We start from the raw sequence: 16,077 nt of genomic DNA on the forward strand, positions 1-16,077 counted from the left end.
GATTAGGAATCCGAATGGAAATCATCTTTGACGTTTAAATATCTAATTAGGAAACTGAAACGAAATTATTTTATTTGTTCAAAGAACAAGTCTGTAAAATAAATTGTTTGTAGCCAACCTACCTAAAATTGTACATTGCCTAAAAATGTTTAAACTAAAGCCTACGAAGTTTAATGTACCCATATAGGGTTTATAAAAAGTTTATAGCATACACTTTTTTGTTCAGAAACATTGATTATTCAGTAATTTTCTCAATGAATATTTAATAAAAAATTTTAAAAAGACGGTATTACATGTTTGCATTGAGAAGTGGCTCTTTAATTTGAGTTCCAATCACATATAGTTTACAATCTTATAATCACTTTAAAAACTTTTTCTTTTTAAATATACATATTTTCCATTAAACCTTATCACGCTCCCATCGCTGAACCAAATTCGCTGCTACTGTCAACTGGTGCATACACCGCATACATAGCCGAAATAAAGCTGCCGCCTGGTGAAGCTTCCTTCGGCTCGCCTTCGTCCTTGTGCACGTCCTCGTGAATCCTTGGCTTCGGCGGCAGTCGCCCTTGCAGAAGGTTACGCCACTGGGCTGGAATTGATGGGTGAAGGGACGGTTGGGTGGATGGGTGTTTGGGTGGATGGGTTGTTGGGTGGATGGGTTGTTGGGTGGGTGGTGCCCTGGCACGTGGCCCGTTATGTGGAAGCCACTGTGGCAAGACTCTGCGGCTTTGCAGGGGAATCAGTAGCCACACTGGGAAAATAAATAAACAGATCGAAACCATAGAATTTCGGGGTTAATATAAAGGCATATATTTGGGATCGAGAGGTCAAAGGAGTCGTTCAAGAATGACACTGATTATAAACAAATATTGACTTGCTGACCTTATAATCAATTGAAACGCTAATCACTCATAAATTCCCTGCGAATTTAGTTATCAAACATGGATAAGCCAGTTGTGCAGGCACGCGTAGTCAAAGTTCTTGGTCGCAATGGCTCCCAGGGTCAGTGTACCCAGGTCAAAGTGGAGTTCCTTGGAGAGCAGAACCGTCAGATCATCCGCAATGTGAAGGGACCCGTTCGCGTGGGCGACATCCTCACTCTTCTGGAGTCTGAACGCGAAGCCAGGAGGCTGCGCTAATTGGCGATCTCCTTGGAAATCCTTTTTGTCACAATGTTTTCGGAGCTAAAAAATTCCAAATAATTCTAAGGAGACTGCTGCATATTCGTTAAACAAACAAAGGAAAAGACACATCTAACTTAGAAGAACTACGCCAAAATATGTTTTAAATAAATCTCAAGAGCTTTGGAGCGAACTTGAATTACAATTTTCTAAGGAAACTGCAAGAAAACTCTTTTTTAGTAAAAGGAATGTTAAATCTAAACATATATTATATAACTTTAGACTAAAGTTAGAATTTTTCGACCATTCAAAACCTTTTAAAAATGTGTCTTTCGGTTATTTTCGAACCGTTTGGAAATAAAAACTGTAACTTACTTTGGTGAGGAATGATTTCTCTGCTTTAGGTTGAAGTAAGCAAAGGTTTTTTCATAACTTCAAACCATTGAATGAGACAGCCCAATTTCTCACAGTGCATTCACCAGGAGCTGGGACAAAGGGCTTTGGTTTTAGCGTGCTGCCATATGTTTCCGGCAAGTGCTCGCCCACCGCCCAGCGCCCAGCGCCACCCACTCCTTTATGGGCCATGAAAAGCGTTGAAATCCGCAATGCCAACAAGTAAACTGCGGCCCAAGTGAGCGGGGGTGGCAAGACATCGGTGATTTGTGGACCCGAGGGTTCGAGGGGGAAGGATGACTCGATGGCACGATGGGTCTGTAACTTGAACCGACTTCCTTCGGACGAGGCGACACCTTCTTTCGACGCCGCTCGCTCTGATTTATCCACAGCCCATAAAAAATATAAAAAACCACGCTCGCATTTGTTATACACTGTGTTCCATTTTCATGTTTTTATTGTTTTCGAAAATCAGCTAATTTAACTTAGTGTGTGAGGGTTGTGTTTGTGTGTGTGTGTGTTTGTTTTGGATTACATTTCGAGGGTTTTTTTTCTAACAATATTACATACAGATGTGCATACAATCAGATTTCTAAACATATATGCTTTATATTTAAGTATTCATAGGTTTATTTAGTTAAGGTGCCGAACAGTACAATATCCGCTTAAATAAGTCGAGCGATCCGATCAAAGCCTTCACATATACAACTAGATATATCTCGTATATATCGCAATAATAGGAATAAATAAATATACAACAATCAGGAGTCGAGCCAAAGAGTGTTTGGAATAGCTGGATGTCGATCCGAGTTCTTTCAATTTGTTTGATTGCCTGGAAATTATGTTAATTTCGCGGCGATCACAAGGGATGCTGCGAAAATTTCCAGGGGGTTGCAAATAGATACGGAAAAATTAAGGGTGGCTCTACCACCATATTCCGAAATTCAGCTATTCCTACAAGAAACTCATACAATTTAGTGTTTCCCTTTCCTCCCTTATAAACTTTTTAATTCTTTCTTCGCTTAAAATATGTACAGACGATATATAAATAACAAAACAAAAAATATCAGCTAGGAAAAGAGGATAAGAGTACGAAAACCTAAAGCCTTGTTCGAGTGTACGAATATCGTAAATATAGGAAGGAGTACATATATCAATATCTGTATAATGCATGTGTATATATAGTAATTCATTTGGTCGAAGCTCTAAAAATTAAAATTCATTTCCAAGTTGCTGGGTGCTGGTTTGTTTTTTGTTTCTTTTTTTTTTGTTGTTTTTGCTGGCTTCGATTTTTAAATTTATGTACAAAGTTCGTGCTGCAATTAAACGTAACTCGCTTAAACAACTAATACGAAAAAGTATCTACAAGATATATATATGTATATTTGGGTATATGTATATAAATATACGCATGTGTGCCAGTGCGAGTTTGTTATTTTCATTATTCGGTTTTGTTTGCTTTTGTTTATTATATATGCCCAAGTATTGTTTTGTATCTTTATGCCTGACACGCTCGCTCAAAGCGGCGCAAAATCGTTAAATTTTTATCGCCCCGATGAGGAACGTGAGTGTGTATCGGGTATCGGGCATCGGGCATCGGGCTGTATCTTTCGCTATGTGCGAGTGTGCTACGAACAATCTAGCCGCCACCGCCGACACCACCGAATTTTCACACTTCGTGGCAGTTTTTCCGAAGGGTGTGGGCCAAACACTTTCGGCACTCAATGTGTAATCAAATATTCCTGATGCGATTTCCGTCCTCCTATCAATTTGTGGTTTTTTCTTCTTCTTTTTTTTTTTTCTTCAGAAAAGAGTTTTACTATCGCCCGTTTGAAAATAATTTTGCTATTTAATAATGTGTTTTGTTTGATTTCGATTTGGACTTTCCCCAAAAAAAGCCAAAACCCAACCGAAGATCTATCTATTAAAGGCATGTGGTTGTGTTTGTGTGTGTGTGTGTGACCTTATCTCGGTTTAACACATATTTGCTGTTGATATTTTATAATTAATTTTGTTGTTGCCTTCGCCTGCTTTCGAAAATGCCAGCGCTTTTGATTATTATTCTCCTCCTCGCCTCTCTCTCTCTCTCTCGCTCTCCCTCTTGCTCTCTCTCTCTTCTTCTCTCGGTTTATTAATTTATGAATTTTGTTGCTGGCATTTTTGAAATTTGCTTGGATTATTTATTTAGTCGCGTACTAATTCGATTGCAAATGTTTGCACACAAATATGCAAATGATGCGGTTCCCTATCCAACAGATACATTCCGTTGGAGTGTGTAGATATTGCTTAGCTTTGAGTGTATTTCGGGTTAGTTCTAAGGCTTACGATCATTCTACTGGTTAATTAAATTGCACTTTTCTTCGGGAGCGAGGTTGGAAAACTTGTGCTGCAGGTGTTGCTGTTTTTTGTTACTTTTTTCATCAGCTCAGTTGCTGTCCGTATTCTGTAGATTCTCCAGCGGCGCCACGAGATACATTTGCGTTCCGCACAGCCAAAGAAACGCTGCAAAAGATACGAAAAGAAACAGAGAATGAATGAAAATGTTATTCGCCTTTCTATGGGTGAAAATACATTATGATGTAATGACTCTACTCGGCCGATGTTCATTAAAAGGCCAACCAAAACAGAAAAAAACGCAACACGAAACGTAGGGAATGCGCAAAAGCCAAAAACTATAGTACAAAACAAAAAACAAAATGGAAATTTAAACAAAAAGGGGTTACGACTTTTAGATACCCCCTACTTATTGAACTTAAATCTTAATAATGATTGCTTTTTGATTGATAACAGATGAATTAAAATTATTTTTATGCATTTTTCACATTTGTAATACATTTTAAAAATCAAAAAAAAAAACATAGTAAAACACAAAGAATGATCTCAAGACTCAAATCTTTTAACGGACGGACAAACAAACGGACAAACTTTAAGTTACCAGACTTTCAACGATAATCTAGGGTATTTTTATATTCTGTACTTTTCCTTCTAACCCGTTACCAATAATCTAGGAAATACAATATACCCATTTTAAGTTACAACAAACGGGTACAAAAAACACAACGAAAAAGTCAAAAACTCAGTGTAGTAACGTCTAAAATAAAAGCAAAGCGTTGTATGAATGACCGACCACGACCGCTGTCGAGTGACGAGCGACAAACAGAGCGAGATGGGTGGAGAGTGAGCCAAAGAGAAGGGGAGCGGGAGCGGGAGAAAGAGCGGGAGAGAGTACGTAGAAGAAGATACATTATTTGAGTATAATGACTACTTGAGAAAAGCCAAAACAGAAAAGAGGCAGCAACAAAAACGAGGCAAGGAAAACGCAAAACACGAAATGTAATTTGTATAATTTGAGTCTCAATTCCATTAAGTGTGGGAAATGCGCCAAAAAGAAAAATTATGTAGCCAACTCATAAAGGAAGTGGGAAGAATAAAAGCAAAGAAGAACTAGCCAAGTTAGCGAGTCGAGGAAAGCTGGCTCTAACTAAAGAGTTTGCTTTGCTAATGTAGCGAAGAGTTGAAGAGGTCACAACAGATCGTTAAACAGAAAAACAATTAGAAAACGAAATAAAACCAAGCAAAAGATAAAACTTGTTTGGTTGATAGCCAAATATTTGAACATTTAAACCGTCAGCTTGAACATTTGAATTAAATATCCAATCCAAACTGCAACAAAACATGCATTAAAATGCAGAAATAAAAACGAAACTTGCGAAATCAATCAAATTAAAGCGCTTAAAAAGATAAACATATGGGTTGAAATAAATCTGTTTCATAAAAAAGGCGAACAAAGTTTTTTCTTACTTATTTTGCAAGTAATGATTTTAACAGTAGCAGAGACATTAAAATTAACTGACAGAAACAAAATGAGGTGTACATTTCATGCTTTTCAATTATCATTAACCTAAATTGATTTAAAAAAGGATGACAAACAAAAGTAGATTTAAGTTATGCAGTGCAAAAATTGATTTGACTTGTAATAAATATCTAAAAATGCAAAATGCAAAAATGCAAAACTGATAAAAAAATTAAATATCGAACATAATATTGCTCAACTATTTATGGGTAAAAATTGTACAGTTACAGGGTAAAAATTGTACAGTAAAAAAAGTGTTAGAGAAAAGCTAAATTCTCCTTTTATGAAATATTTGTGTTTCTGGTTTATCCTTCTTATAATCTAGATTATAATTATATTAGATTCGAATGTTTTAAACTAAATATAATGGTTTGTGGCACTCACCTTGTGACTAAGCGGAACTCGCCACCGGAGCGTTGGCAATCTGCACGGGCTGCTTGGCCATCGACTCGGGGACTCCGGGGACACTGGAAACGCTGGAAACACTGGAAACACTGGAGGGCATTGGCAGCAGGGTGCTGGCCGCCGAAACGGTGATGGCCGTCTCCTTGGGCTCCGTCCTCGAGCTAACGGCTGTGGCGGTGGTCTTGGCCAACTCCGGCGACTTGGCCGCATTGCAGCTGAGCACTGGTGGCGCCTCCTCGGCGAGGGCAGCCGCCTTGGCCTCGGCTCGAATATTCAGATTGGCCGCAACCTGATCGATGGTCGTGGGCTTCTTGGTCATTGCCCGTGGCGAGGTGGCTGCACTGCATCCCGAACTGCTGCCACTCGAGCTATTTTGGCCACTTGTGCTGCTGCCGCTGCCGCTGCTGCTTGTTGGGCTGAGATGCCCCGAATTGCTGGTGGAAATCTTTGGCTTTTCCTCGGCGCGAACGGTCAAAGGCTTGCCAATGCTCGCCGCTGTTGGCTGATTGCGAAAAGCCAAAGCCGAGGGATTGGGAATGCTCCTAACTGAAGCATTTTGGGGTCTTACCAAGGCATTGGCACTTTTCGGTTTGTTGGTGGTGTTGTTGCTGCCAATATTGCTGCTGCTGCTGCTGCTGCTGGCGGCTTTTATAGAGATTTTCTCCCTTGCATTGGCCGATTCGGATAGCATATGCAGATTCTGCAGATCATCGCCGTTGGAATTGCCATTGGCACTATTGGCATTATTGCCGCCCGAGGTGCTCGATGGTCCACCATTGCTGTTGGCCGATATATTCTGTTTGATTTTATTCAACGCTGCCTCCAGGCTGTTGCTCGTATTGTTGTTGTTGTTGTTATTGTTGTTGCTGTTGTTGTTGTTGTTATTATTACCCGTTGGCGGTGATGTGGGCGCCAATTTGGCGGTACTATTCCTTCCTGGGTTAGCTGATAAATCAAGTATGTCGGCATCCTTGGCCAAAACACTGCCGCCCGTTGTTGTTGTTGCTGCTGCTGCTGCTGTTGTTGTTGTTGTTGTTGTCGCTGGAACTTGGATTGCTGGCCGAAACTCGCGCAAACTCGTTTTCGATGCGGCAGTGCCATTGGCTTTGCTTTGGCCACCAGCTGGCGGGGATTTCTTCGAATTGGCTTCCATCTTCGAGCTTACCTTTGATGGAAATGCTGATGTATTGTTGTTGTTGTTGTTGCGCAGATTTATTAATGCAGGCGGCGATGTGCGATAAGTACTCGAGTTGTTGGAGCCGCAACCCAAGCCGGGATTCTTGTGGCCCCTTTGGACGCTAAGTGCCACTGACAGTGGCGGCGACTTGACAATCGCCGGGATCGTGGTCATCGGCATGGGCAGCGGCAGCGGCAGCGGCATGGGCGGCGACTGGGGGGTGCTCCTCTTCAGGCCCGAGTGTCCCGCTTGCTTGGGCAGAGCCACCGGTGGTCCCATCAGCCGACTGCCCGACGAAGCTGGCGGACTGAGAGGCGGCATCGTCAGGCTTTTACTGGCCTGCTTCCCCGCCAATCGCACAATTTCCAAGGCGGGCAGATGGGCACTTGGCTCCGGATAACTGAATCCCGAGGAAGTGCTTCTCGGGCGAGGAGTAATGGTCACCTGGGAGGAGTTGGGTAAAGCCAAACTCAAGTTGGCCGGGCACAATAGAGGCAACTTGTTGGCCATCTCGGGTCCGTAGGATCTCATCTGGGGATTGGGCAGGAAGCTGGCCGCCTGCGTTTTGGCCTGCATTTGCATCTTGGCCGGGTAGCTGGCCATCGCTTGGGCCTGGCCAAAGCGCGCCTGCTTGGCCTGCGGATGCGGTTCGTCCAGGGACAGAGATCGCTTCGGCTGCTTGTTGGCCGCACTGGCAATGGAGCTCGGCGTGGAAAGGTAGCGCTGCATGTGGTACATGTTCCGGTTGCTCGGCGCCTGTGGCACCACAAAGTGTCCACCGGGCGTCGTCGTCGGCTTGCGATTGTTGTTGCTGCTCAGCGGCGGCTTCACGGGGTTGCTCTTAGCCAGGTTCGACTGTGCAACAGTCTGGTGTTGCTGTGGCTGCGGATTTGATGGCTTCGGTTTTACTGCCACACTTTGCGGCACACTGGGCGTGGAGCTGGGCGTGAAGGCCTTGAATAAACTGGGCGGCAGCGGTGGCGAAGTGGGCAGATTTATGTCCTTGATTTTGGGCAACACCCCCTGCTGCTGCTGCTGCTGCTGATCCACTGCCTCCGTTGTGGGCGTTGGAGGGGGCGTAGGAGCTGCTCCAACCACCAAGCTACTGATGCTTCGCGCCTCCTCGCCCAAAGTGCGATTCAGTGCCTCCGCAGTGGAGTTGCCACCATCCAGCTTCAGCTGTTGCAAGGCCAACTCTCCACCGGCCAGCGAATGCGATCGCTTGAAGTCCAACTTGTGGTTTGGCTTGGCGGTGATTTTCATCTTCATCTTGCCGTCCGTTTGCGAGGAAATCTCCGCGTGCAGCTTCTTCCGCTTGCCATTCGCATCCTTCGGCTCCTTGGAGTGCTTCTTCTTCCGCTTGCGATGGGAACTGGAACTGGAAGTGGAGGTGCTGGCATCCGCGGTGCCCAGGCTGCCACTCGAACCATTCGTGGAGCTGGAACACGAGGACATGGGCGAGGCATTGGGACTGTACTTGCTATCCGGATTGATAGCACCTTGCACCACTGGCTGCTCAATGGGCTTCAAGCCAATGTTCTTGGCATACGTCTCCAGGTCAAGTTGATGCACAGAGGAGGAGGAGGAGGAAGAGGTGTCCTCCAGTCGCGGACCCGCCGACAAAGGCATACTCAACTTGCTCTTCATGCTGTTCAACTCGATCTTCAGCTTGGGCAAATGACCCACGCCCTTTCGATTCGCCGTCTTCAACTCGAAGTCCTCGGCATCATCGTAGGACTTTCCCAGCTGCGAGGGCGGAATGCTGACCACGATGTTCGTGTTGGCCTCCAGTGGCACGTCCCGGGGCAGAGGATCCTGCTCCAGTTCGGGTTCACTTTTCACCTTGGAAACGGCGTAGTCACTGTACCGCATATCGTTGCTCCGCAAACTTTTGAAACTGCTCACCGGACTTTCGGGTTCCGGTTCCCGTTTACTCGAGGAAACCCTTTTGTTTTTGGAGGATGGCGAAACCTTTGGCGAGCTCTTACTTCGCACCTTGGAACGCGGCGAAGTGGAGTCCATTTCCGATTCCAGGTCATCGGCGAATGTCACCGATTTGGCGGACTTGTAGCGACGCACCGGGTGCTCCGGTTCAATGTCCTGGTCCTGGTTAATCCTGGACAGGTTGTTCTCGTCGTTTTTTGCTCGCTCGCTCTCGTAGAGCAGAATCCGGTAGCAGAAGGCCATGGGCGATTGCTAAATGGATGGACGGACGAGTCGCAGGAGGGGAAGAAACAGAGGGAAAAAGAGGGCAGGTTGACAAGGGTGGAAAATTGAATGTGGACATCGAACGCTAAGCTGCCGGCACAATTGGATTGGGTTTCCCCCAGACCCAAAAATCTATCGGGTAATTGAGATAAACCACAAAAAGGGACAATAGTCCGACCCACACAGAGGAAAAAAGGGCGTATTTCCCTCCTATTTTAAACTGACCAAAGTCGATAAGGTGGATTGGTTTCCAAGGTATATTTTGGCAGACCGGAACTCCGCAAATCATGTGGTGTGTATCAACCCCAGCCACCCTGTTTCCCCTTCTTGTGTTATGTTCTAAGCTTTGAAATGGCAGTAATTATGAAGTTTAGTTCGGTTGCTTAATGGTTTTATGCTGTCGGGTTATCCACGCATTAAAGTGCTCCAAGAGAGACTGGAGAACTGATAAAGTACTTCTCAAAACAAGTTAAATGTATACTATAATAAAATTACAGTATTATGAGGAAGTTATCATCTATATACATCGGACTTTCTCTCATACCAAAGGAACTTTTTCTGGTAAAATGTTGTGTGATTTTGTGTTATTATTACAATACCAAAACAGAATACGATTTTCTTTTAAAATACAAAAAAAAATGGATTTTCTCAAGACATTAATAATATGTATTATTATAATCGATTAAACCAATTGTATGCATCTATTTTTCTATCTATCTATCTACAAATTTCATAACAAAACTATTCTTCCCTCTCATCAAAAAGTTAAAAACCCAAAAAACTTTTTTACATCTTGAATCTTTAAAAAGTTCATACTTTTCTTTAGAAAACATACATAAATAAAACAAAATAATCAATTTTAGTTTATTTTCTCATACTAATGAAATTATTTTAGTATTTAAGCTAAAAAAAACACTAACTAAACTTCTCAAAACTCAACCGCTTATATTATAATATCAGTCTTCTTTCCTTTTTCTAAAAGCTTTTTGACAGTACATCCCTGTAACTGTTTTATCATTTCAATCCCACTTTTTTCTCTGTGCAGGGGAAATGTGAACAAAAGATTCACTTACCCGACTCCAGTTGTAGCAATAGCCCACGTCCATCAGCGTAAAGCTGGAGGGCAAAACCTCGTCCTCGTAGGTCACCTCCACCTCAACCAGTTTATTTTCCGGCTCAATATTGTACTTGGAGCAAAGGAAGCGTTTCAGTAACTCCACTCGCAAACCGGCGACACATTGCAGGTAAATTTTGGGTGGCACCTCGCCGGGTCCGCATTGGTGCAACATGGCGGGATGGTATTCCAGGGATAAGCTGTTGAATACAGGAAAACAAAAAAGCAAAAGGGATTTAAGAGCTGATTTTCCTGGGTTTTCTTTTCTCCTTAACTTACCTCACAAGTTCCGTGTTGGTGAAGAACTCCTGTTCCCGAGTTGTTTGTTCGTCCACCAGATCCTCGAACCTCTCGAAATCCGAGAGTTCTTTGCACTCCCTTTGATAGAGACCCGGCACCATTTTATAGATCAGAGATCTTAACGTATCATCCGATTTTAGATTTAGCTCATTGATTTCTTTGCCGCCGCTGGCTTTGCAATCCGGACAGTAGACCGATCGGAACAGGTGCTTCAATATGCAACTGCGACAATCTGCGGGGAAAATTGATAATAGTACAGGATATAATCATGGGTAAAGGTAGCGGGCATAAAGTTTAAACAAACCTAATTCTTTACTTAGAAAATTTTGGATTTTAAAGACAACATGATCCAAAATTACACTGCGCGTCATCAGATTAGCGCCCCCTGAGCATTCTCGGGTAATGTCCAATATTATCCAAACTATCAAGGCTAAAGCCATAAAACTTTTTTTGACGATACTTTTAATAATATTCTTCAAAATAAGATAAGGTACATAATGATAAGTATAACAATAATATTTTATTTATTTGAAAAGAAAATGTATACCAAAAATATGAATTTAATTTTGCGTCATCAGATTAGCGCCCCCTGCTTAAATTTAATGAATTTTCACTTAATGCTTAACAACTAGTAGTGTTTTATGTTTTATCTTATTATTTACTTATTTTCAAATCAAATTAATAGTGGGTGGTCCCGCCCCCATTTTCCAGGACCTCACAGATCCTGCTGGGAAGTGACTCGTACAATTTATCAATGTATTGTAATGATATTGAAGACCAAGCTTCTTTAATCCCGTCGATGAGCTCCAATTTTGTACTATACTGCTTTCCAGACTCGTATACTTTTATCGAGAGCCATCCCCACACGTTCTCTATTATATTTAAGTCCGGAGAGTACGGCGGCCACTCCAGGACATCAACGTTTTGGCCAAAATTAAAGAAAAAAGCGGTGTGGAAGCTAGAAAGTCCACTGTATTACGAGTCATAAAAAAAGCAGAACACTTGAAAAGACTAAAACTAAAAAAAAAAACCACAACTAAATAAGTTACGAAAGGAAATGCGCCTAAATTTTGCTCGCTCGCATATGACATGGTCGAAGGAGTGGCGCTTTGTAGTCTTTTCCAATGAAAAGAAATTTAATTTAGAAGGCCCTGACGGCTATAATTATTATTTCCATGAAATGCGTAAAGAAGAGCATATTTTAGATCGTTTACATAGCCGGGTAGGTGGCGTAATGGTATGGGGAGCCATATCCTATTATGGCACCTGTGAGTTACAATTTCTCACCCCGAAAATGAACGCCGTGGCGTATAGTAATCTTTTAAAAACGGCTTTCCCACATTTCCAAAATTGTTTTGGAAATCTTAAATGGCGTTTTCAACACGACAACGCTCCAATCCACACTGCCCGATCTGTAAAATCGTGGATACAGGGCAAAAACGTTGATGTCCTGGAGTGGCCGCCGTACTCTCCGGACTTAAATATAATAGAGAACGTGTGGGGATGGCTCTCGATAAAAGTATACGAGTCTGGAAAGCAGTATAGTACAAAATTGGAGCTCATCGACGGGATTAAAGAAGCTTGGTCTTCAATATCATTACAATACATTGATAAATTGTACGAGTCACTTCCCAGCAGGATCTGTGAGGTCCTGGAAAATGGGGGCGGGACCACCCACTATTAATTTGATTTGAAAATAAGTAAATAATAAGATAAAACATAAAACACTACTAGTTGTTAAGCATTAAGTGAAAATTCATTAAATTTAAGCAGGGGGCGCTAATCTGATGACGCAAAATTAAATTCATATTTTTGGTATACATTTTCTTTTCAAATAAATAAAATATTATTGTTATACTTATCATTATGTACCTTATCTCATTTTGAAGAATATTATTAAAAGTATCGTCAAAAAAAAGTTTTATGGCTTTAGCCTTGATAGTTTGGATAATATTGGACATTACCCGAGAATGCTCAGGGGGCGCTAATCTGATGACGCGCAGTGTATATTGCTTAAGGCTTACTAATTTCAAAAGAAATCATTGTTATTGGAGTTTGAAATTGGAGATAAAAACAGAATTGCATTCAATTCAACGGCTGTTTAAGCCATAATTTGTTAAAAACATTTTATTGCAATAGTTTTTATATTTTCCGGTTTAAATTCCTTATAAAATTAAGAGAACAATAACATTTTTGAAACAATATAGCATATGGTATAAGAACTTAAAAAATGAGTAGGTATTATGAGAATCATAAACCAAGATGTATAGTTTATGAAGAGGTCTTATGTTCCTAAGATAACTTCTGGGTTACAAATACGAGAATGAAGTACAGTACTTACAGGTATGGTAGCAAAAATCCACCACGGTTGGATCGATCATGTAACCGTGACAAAGTCGACAGGTTATCTGATCGTGGAACTGCCGGACATCCCGCGATGCCGGAGATGCGGAATCCATTTTGGAGTGTGGCTCCCTCGACTCCTCAGATTTGTGCGTGATTTGCAGGTGCATGGTCCTGCCTATTTCCCAATCCTAACACTTAATAGCCTCTTCCTTGGGGTCCTGCAAAAGGGACAAAGTTCGGGGTTAAGGGGACGGAATTTCCATGTATGGAATGGCATGCGCTCAACAAGTGACAAGTGACAACTGATGATGGCTAATCAACTGCTGAGGTCTTCCACATAATAACGATGACAAAGGCAAGAAGAGGGCCAACCAAAAAGGCTGGAAGAAGAAGAAGACACACACAACTGTGAGAACCAAGAGCTGTGGCACAATCGCATCGCCTAACCATCATCACATCACATCACCATCATCGTCGCTGTCGACATTTGTGGTTGTCCCGCCGCACTCGTCGGCAGAAAAGCCACAGAGGCAGAAGATATATCAACCGTGTATCTGTATCTTGTCCCAAAAGATACGGCAGCGTCAGCACACTAGCACAATACAGAAAACTTTAGACTAGTAAGCCAGCCATCCATATCCATGAATCGGAACAATGTGCTGCAAGCCCACAAAAATATGAAATGAAAAAGAGGAGAGCACAAAAGTAGCAACTTTGTGGGTGGGTTGCGGGTTTGGAGGGATGGGGGGATGGGGAGTCTTTGGTGGATTTGGGAGGTGGGGTTTTTCGAGTCTTTCGGTCTTTCGGACGCCCTTCGTGCCACAGAGGGCACCTAAACGAGAGAAGCCGAGAAGAGCCGAGAGAAAAACACAGAAAGCGATGTGCACTCGACGGTGTACTTGAAGCTAGTTTTAGCTTGGCGCCCCTTCTCCGTTCGGCTCCCCCCGCCCCTCTCACCCTCCCCCTCCCCTTTCCCTCCACTCGCCGCACACTTGCCATAAAACTACGAAAATTACGCTTTTGTGCCCTGCACACCACCAGTGGAAACTGAATTTCCATCATTATGGCGATGCCCTGACGATGATTACGAGTTGATGGCAGCCAGCCGAGAGTTCAGGGCAAAGTTCAGGGCATTGTGGATCGGTCAGGTTGTTCGCTAAACCGGCAACCGAGAAGCTAGGATACCTTCAAAACTAATCTACTTTAAGATTTTCATAAAAAAATATATGTCTTACAATCAACAGTTATTTAAGCAGCTAGCATAACAAGTTTTCTATGTTCTTATAGAATTTTTACATTATTCTTTTGAGAAAAACCTTTGAACCTTTCTCTATCTACAACTTAAAGATTTTGATTTAATTTGTTTTATTATTTAATATCTTCAAATCAATGCTGGTTTAGATCTGAAAAGCGATTTTCATTTAATACTACTAGCTTAAATTGTAAGCTTAAAGTTATCCTATCGAAATGATTGAATTAGTACTTAAAGAAGATAAAAAGTTCTTTAAATGTGTTAAATGTTATTTCAAACGAAAAAAATAAAACATGGAATTTAACGATAATTTGTAAGAAGTAAAATTTCTTAAAATAAGCTTTGTTTTGACGATTAGACCATTTTACTTTATGTTAGTTACTATATTTTAAGTGTACAAACCCCTCAAACGTTTTCATAAACAAACGTTTAGTGATTTTAAGTGTTGGGTGAGTTGAACATAAAGTTCATAAATATTTACCAGATTATTAAAACATTAAATTCAAATTAAATGTTGTCTATTATTAATTTTTAAAGTTCTTGAAATCTATTCTAAATGAAATATTAATCTAATTAGGTTCATTGTAGTCAACTTTTAGGAAACATAACGATTGCAAAAATGTGAACACATTTTAGGAATGCATTATTCAACTAAGTGTTCTTCAAATAAAACCACCTATTAATCTTGCTGCCAACCCATAGCACCACCCAACACCACCCACCGCATAGCGCAACCAAAAGTCGCATCTCTTCGCCCATTTTTTGTCTCCGTTGCCTTTTGATTCTTTTCGTTTGCCGCTCACGCGAAAATAACACCAAAGGGGGAGAACGGGGGGAGCTGAACGAAGGAGGCTGTGCTAGCAAAACAAAAAAGCAAACAAAAACAAAAGGCCGAGCGGCTTGAGCTAAAACTAAGCCATGCTAAAAGTGGGTGGTGGGAGTGCCCACGCCCACTCAGCTGGAAAATGTCAATCCAACGTTTGATGACGCTGTGAAATTGATGACGTCGACTCCGAGTGCTTTTCTCGATTTTCTTTAGCCCGCTTTCTGTTTATACGCCGCAATTTCGTAAAAGGCGCGCACTAACACCAACACACACAGAGTCACACACATGGTCACAGCTTGAAAGTGTCGGCAATAACAACAATTACAGTTAGGCCGGCACGAGCGCCCGCAGGGTGGTTACACACACAAACGCACTCCTTCTCCCACTCTCTCTCACACACACGCAACAAGCTGGCCCCAAGAAGAGACTCACAAAAAAAGACGAAAACATCAGCGAAAATGTACGAAATAAACCGTGACAACACGATGGGGCGTCCAGAGTCCAACTGAAATCCAATTCGAGGCGACAGAGAAATCCAACTCGCACTTGCGCTCCAATTCGCCGCGGTGCGAGAGAGAAACAAATTTGTATCTATTCGCCGCGGCGAGAGAGACGGCAAACAAACTTTCTACTTTTGCGCGGGCGCAATTTCGCCGTCAGTTCTCGCTTTCGCCGCTCGACGAAAATTCCAATACGGCGAGAATAACACGCACGCACACTTGGGCACTTGTGTTTACAAAATTTTCACCCATGCACACACACACATTTAGGCAGTGGGAAATTTTCGACAATTTTTTTTTTTATTTACCTACTTAAAGCAATTGCGTTGTTAGTAGAAGACTTCTTCTCTGGAGCATTTTCTTTTTCAATTTTCCATTTACAGTTGCCGACACCTACACAAACACACACGCGCTTTCGATTGCTCTGCTTCCTCCTCTTCTTTCGCCACTACAGCTGCTGTTATCGATTTCTCGTAAATGCACAGATTTTCGCTGCCTCTCTGTCGCACACACTCGCGCTTTCTCACTCGCTCGATTCGAGCGCGTTTCACAATCCGTTTCACGAAGTGCACAGCTCGA

General features: G+C 42.3%; 2 protein-coding genes across 4 annotated transcripts; one reads left to right on the plus strand and one right to left on the minus strand.

Annotated features, from left to right (window-relative positions):
- Positions 1-830: 830 nt before the first annotated feature.
- LOC108096573 (40S ribosomal protein S28-like) lies at positions 831-1,498 on the plus strand. Its single transcript, XM_017198270.2, has one exon. It carries the CDS (start codon positions 945-947, stop codon positions 1,140-1,142), a length of 198 nt encoding a protein of 65 aa, XP_017053759.1. The 5' UTR covers positions 831-944; the 3' UTR covers positions 1,143-1,498.
- Positions 1,499-1,940: 442 nt separating this feature from the next.
- Positions 1,941-16,077, minus strand: LOC108096825 (protein suppressor 2 of zeste). 3 transcript variants are annotated; one of them, XM_017198730.2, is made up of 6 exons: positions 15,811-16,077; positions 12,916-13,138; positions 10,554-10,806; positions 10,234-10,474; positions 5,755-9,148; positions 1,941-4,019 (listed from the first exon to the last, which is right to left on the minus strand). In XM_017198730.2, the coding sequence occupies exons 2-5, from the start codon at positions 13,085-13,087 to the stop codon at positions 5,762-5,764; spliced, it is 4,053 nt and encodes a 1,350-aa protein (XP_017054219.1). In that variant the 5' UTR covers positions 13,088-13,138; positions 15,811-16,077; the 3' UTR covers positions 1,941-4,019; positions 5,755-5,761. The 3 variants fall into 3 exon arrangements, with proteins under 3 accessions (XP_017054219.1, XP_017054218.1, XP_017054217.1); XM_017198729.2 differs by having other exon boundaries at positions 15,807-16,077; XM_017198728.2 differs by lacking the exon at positions 15,811-16,077 and adding an exon at positions 15,431-15,615.

The sequence above is a fragment of the Drosophila ficusphila genome, unplaced genomic scaffold (genome assembly GCF_018152265.1).
Source record: "Drosophila ficusphila isolate 14025-0441.05 unplaced genomic scaffold, ASM1815226v1 contig_414, whole genome shotgun sequence".
Lineage (NCBI taxonomy): Eukaryota > Metazoa > Arthropoda > Insecta > Diptera > Drosophilidae > Drosophila > Drosophila ficusphila.

What these genes read in the sequence shown, in the direction of transcription:
- LOC108096573 (XM_017198270.2), top strand. Translation starts at nt 945, where the DNA reads ATGGATAAGCCAGTTGTGCAGGCACGCGTAGTCAAAGTTCTTGGTCGC.
- LOC108096825 (XM_017198730.2), bottom strand. Translation starts at nt 13,087, where the DNA reads ATGCACCTGCAAATCACGCACAAATCTGAGGAGTCGAGGGAGCCACAC. An exon ending in ACCAACACGGAACTTGTGAG is followed by an intron (nt 10,475 to 10,553) that starts GTAAGTTAAGGA and finishes TGTATTCAACAG; the next exon opens with CTTATCCCTGGAATACCATC. An exon ending in ATTGCTACAACTGGAGTCGG is followed by an intron (nt 9,149 to 10,233) that starts GTAAGTGAATCT and finishes CCATCCATTTAG; the next exon opens with CAATCGCCCATGGCCTTCTG.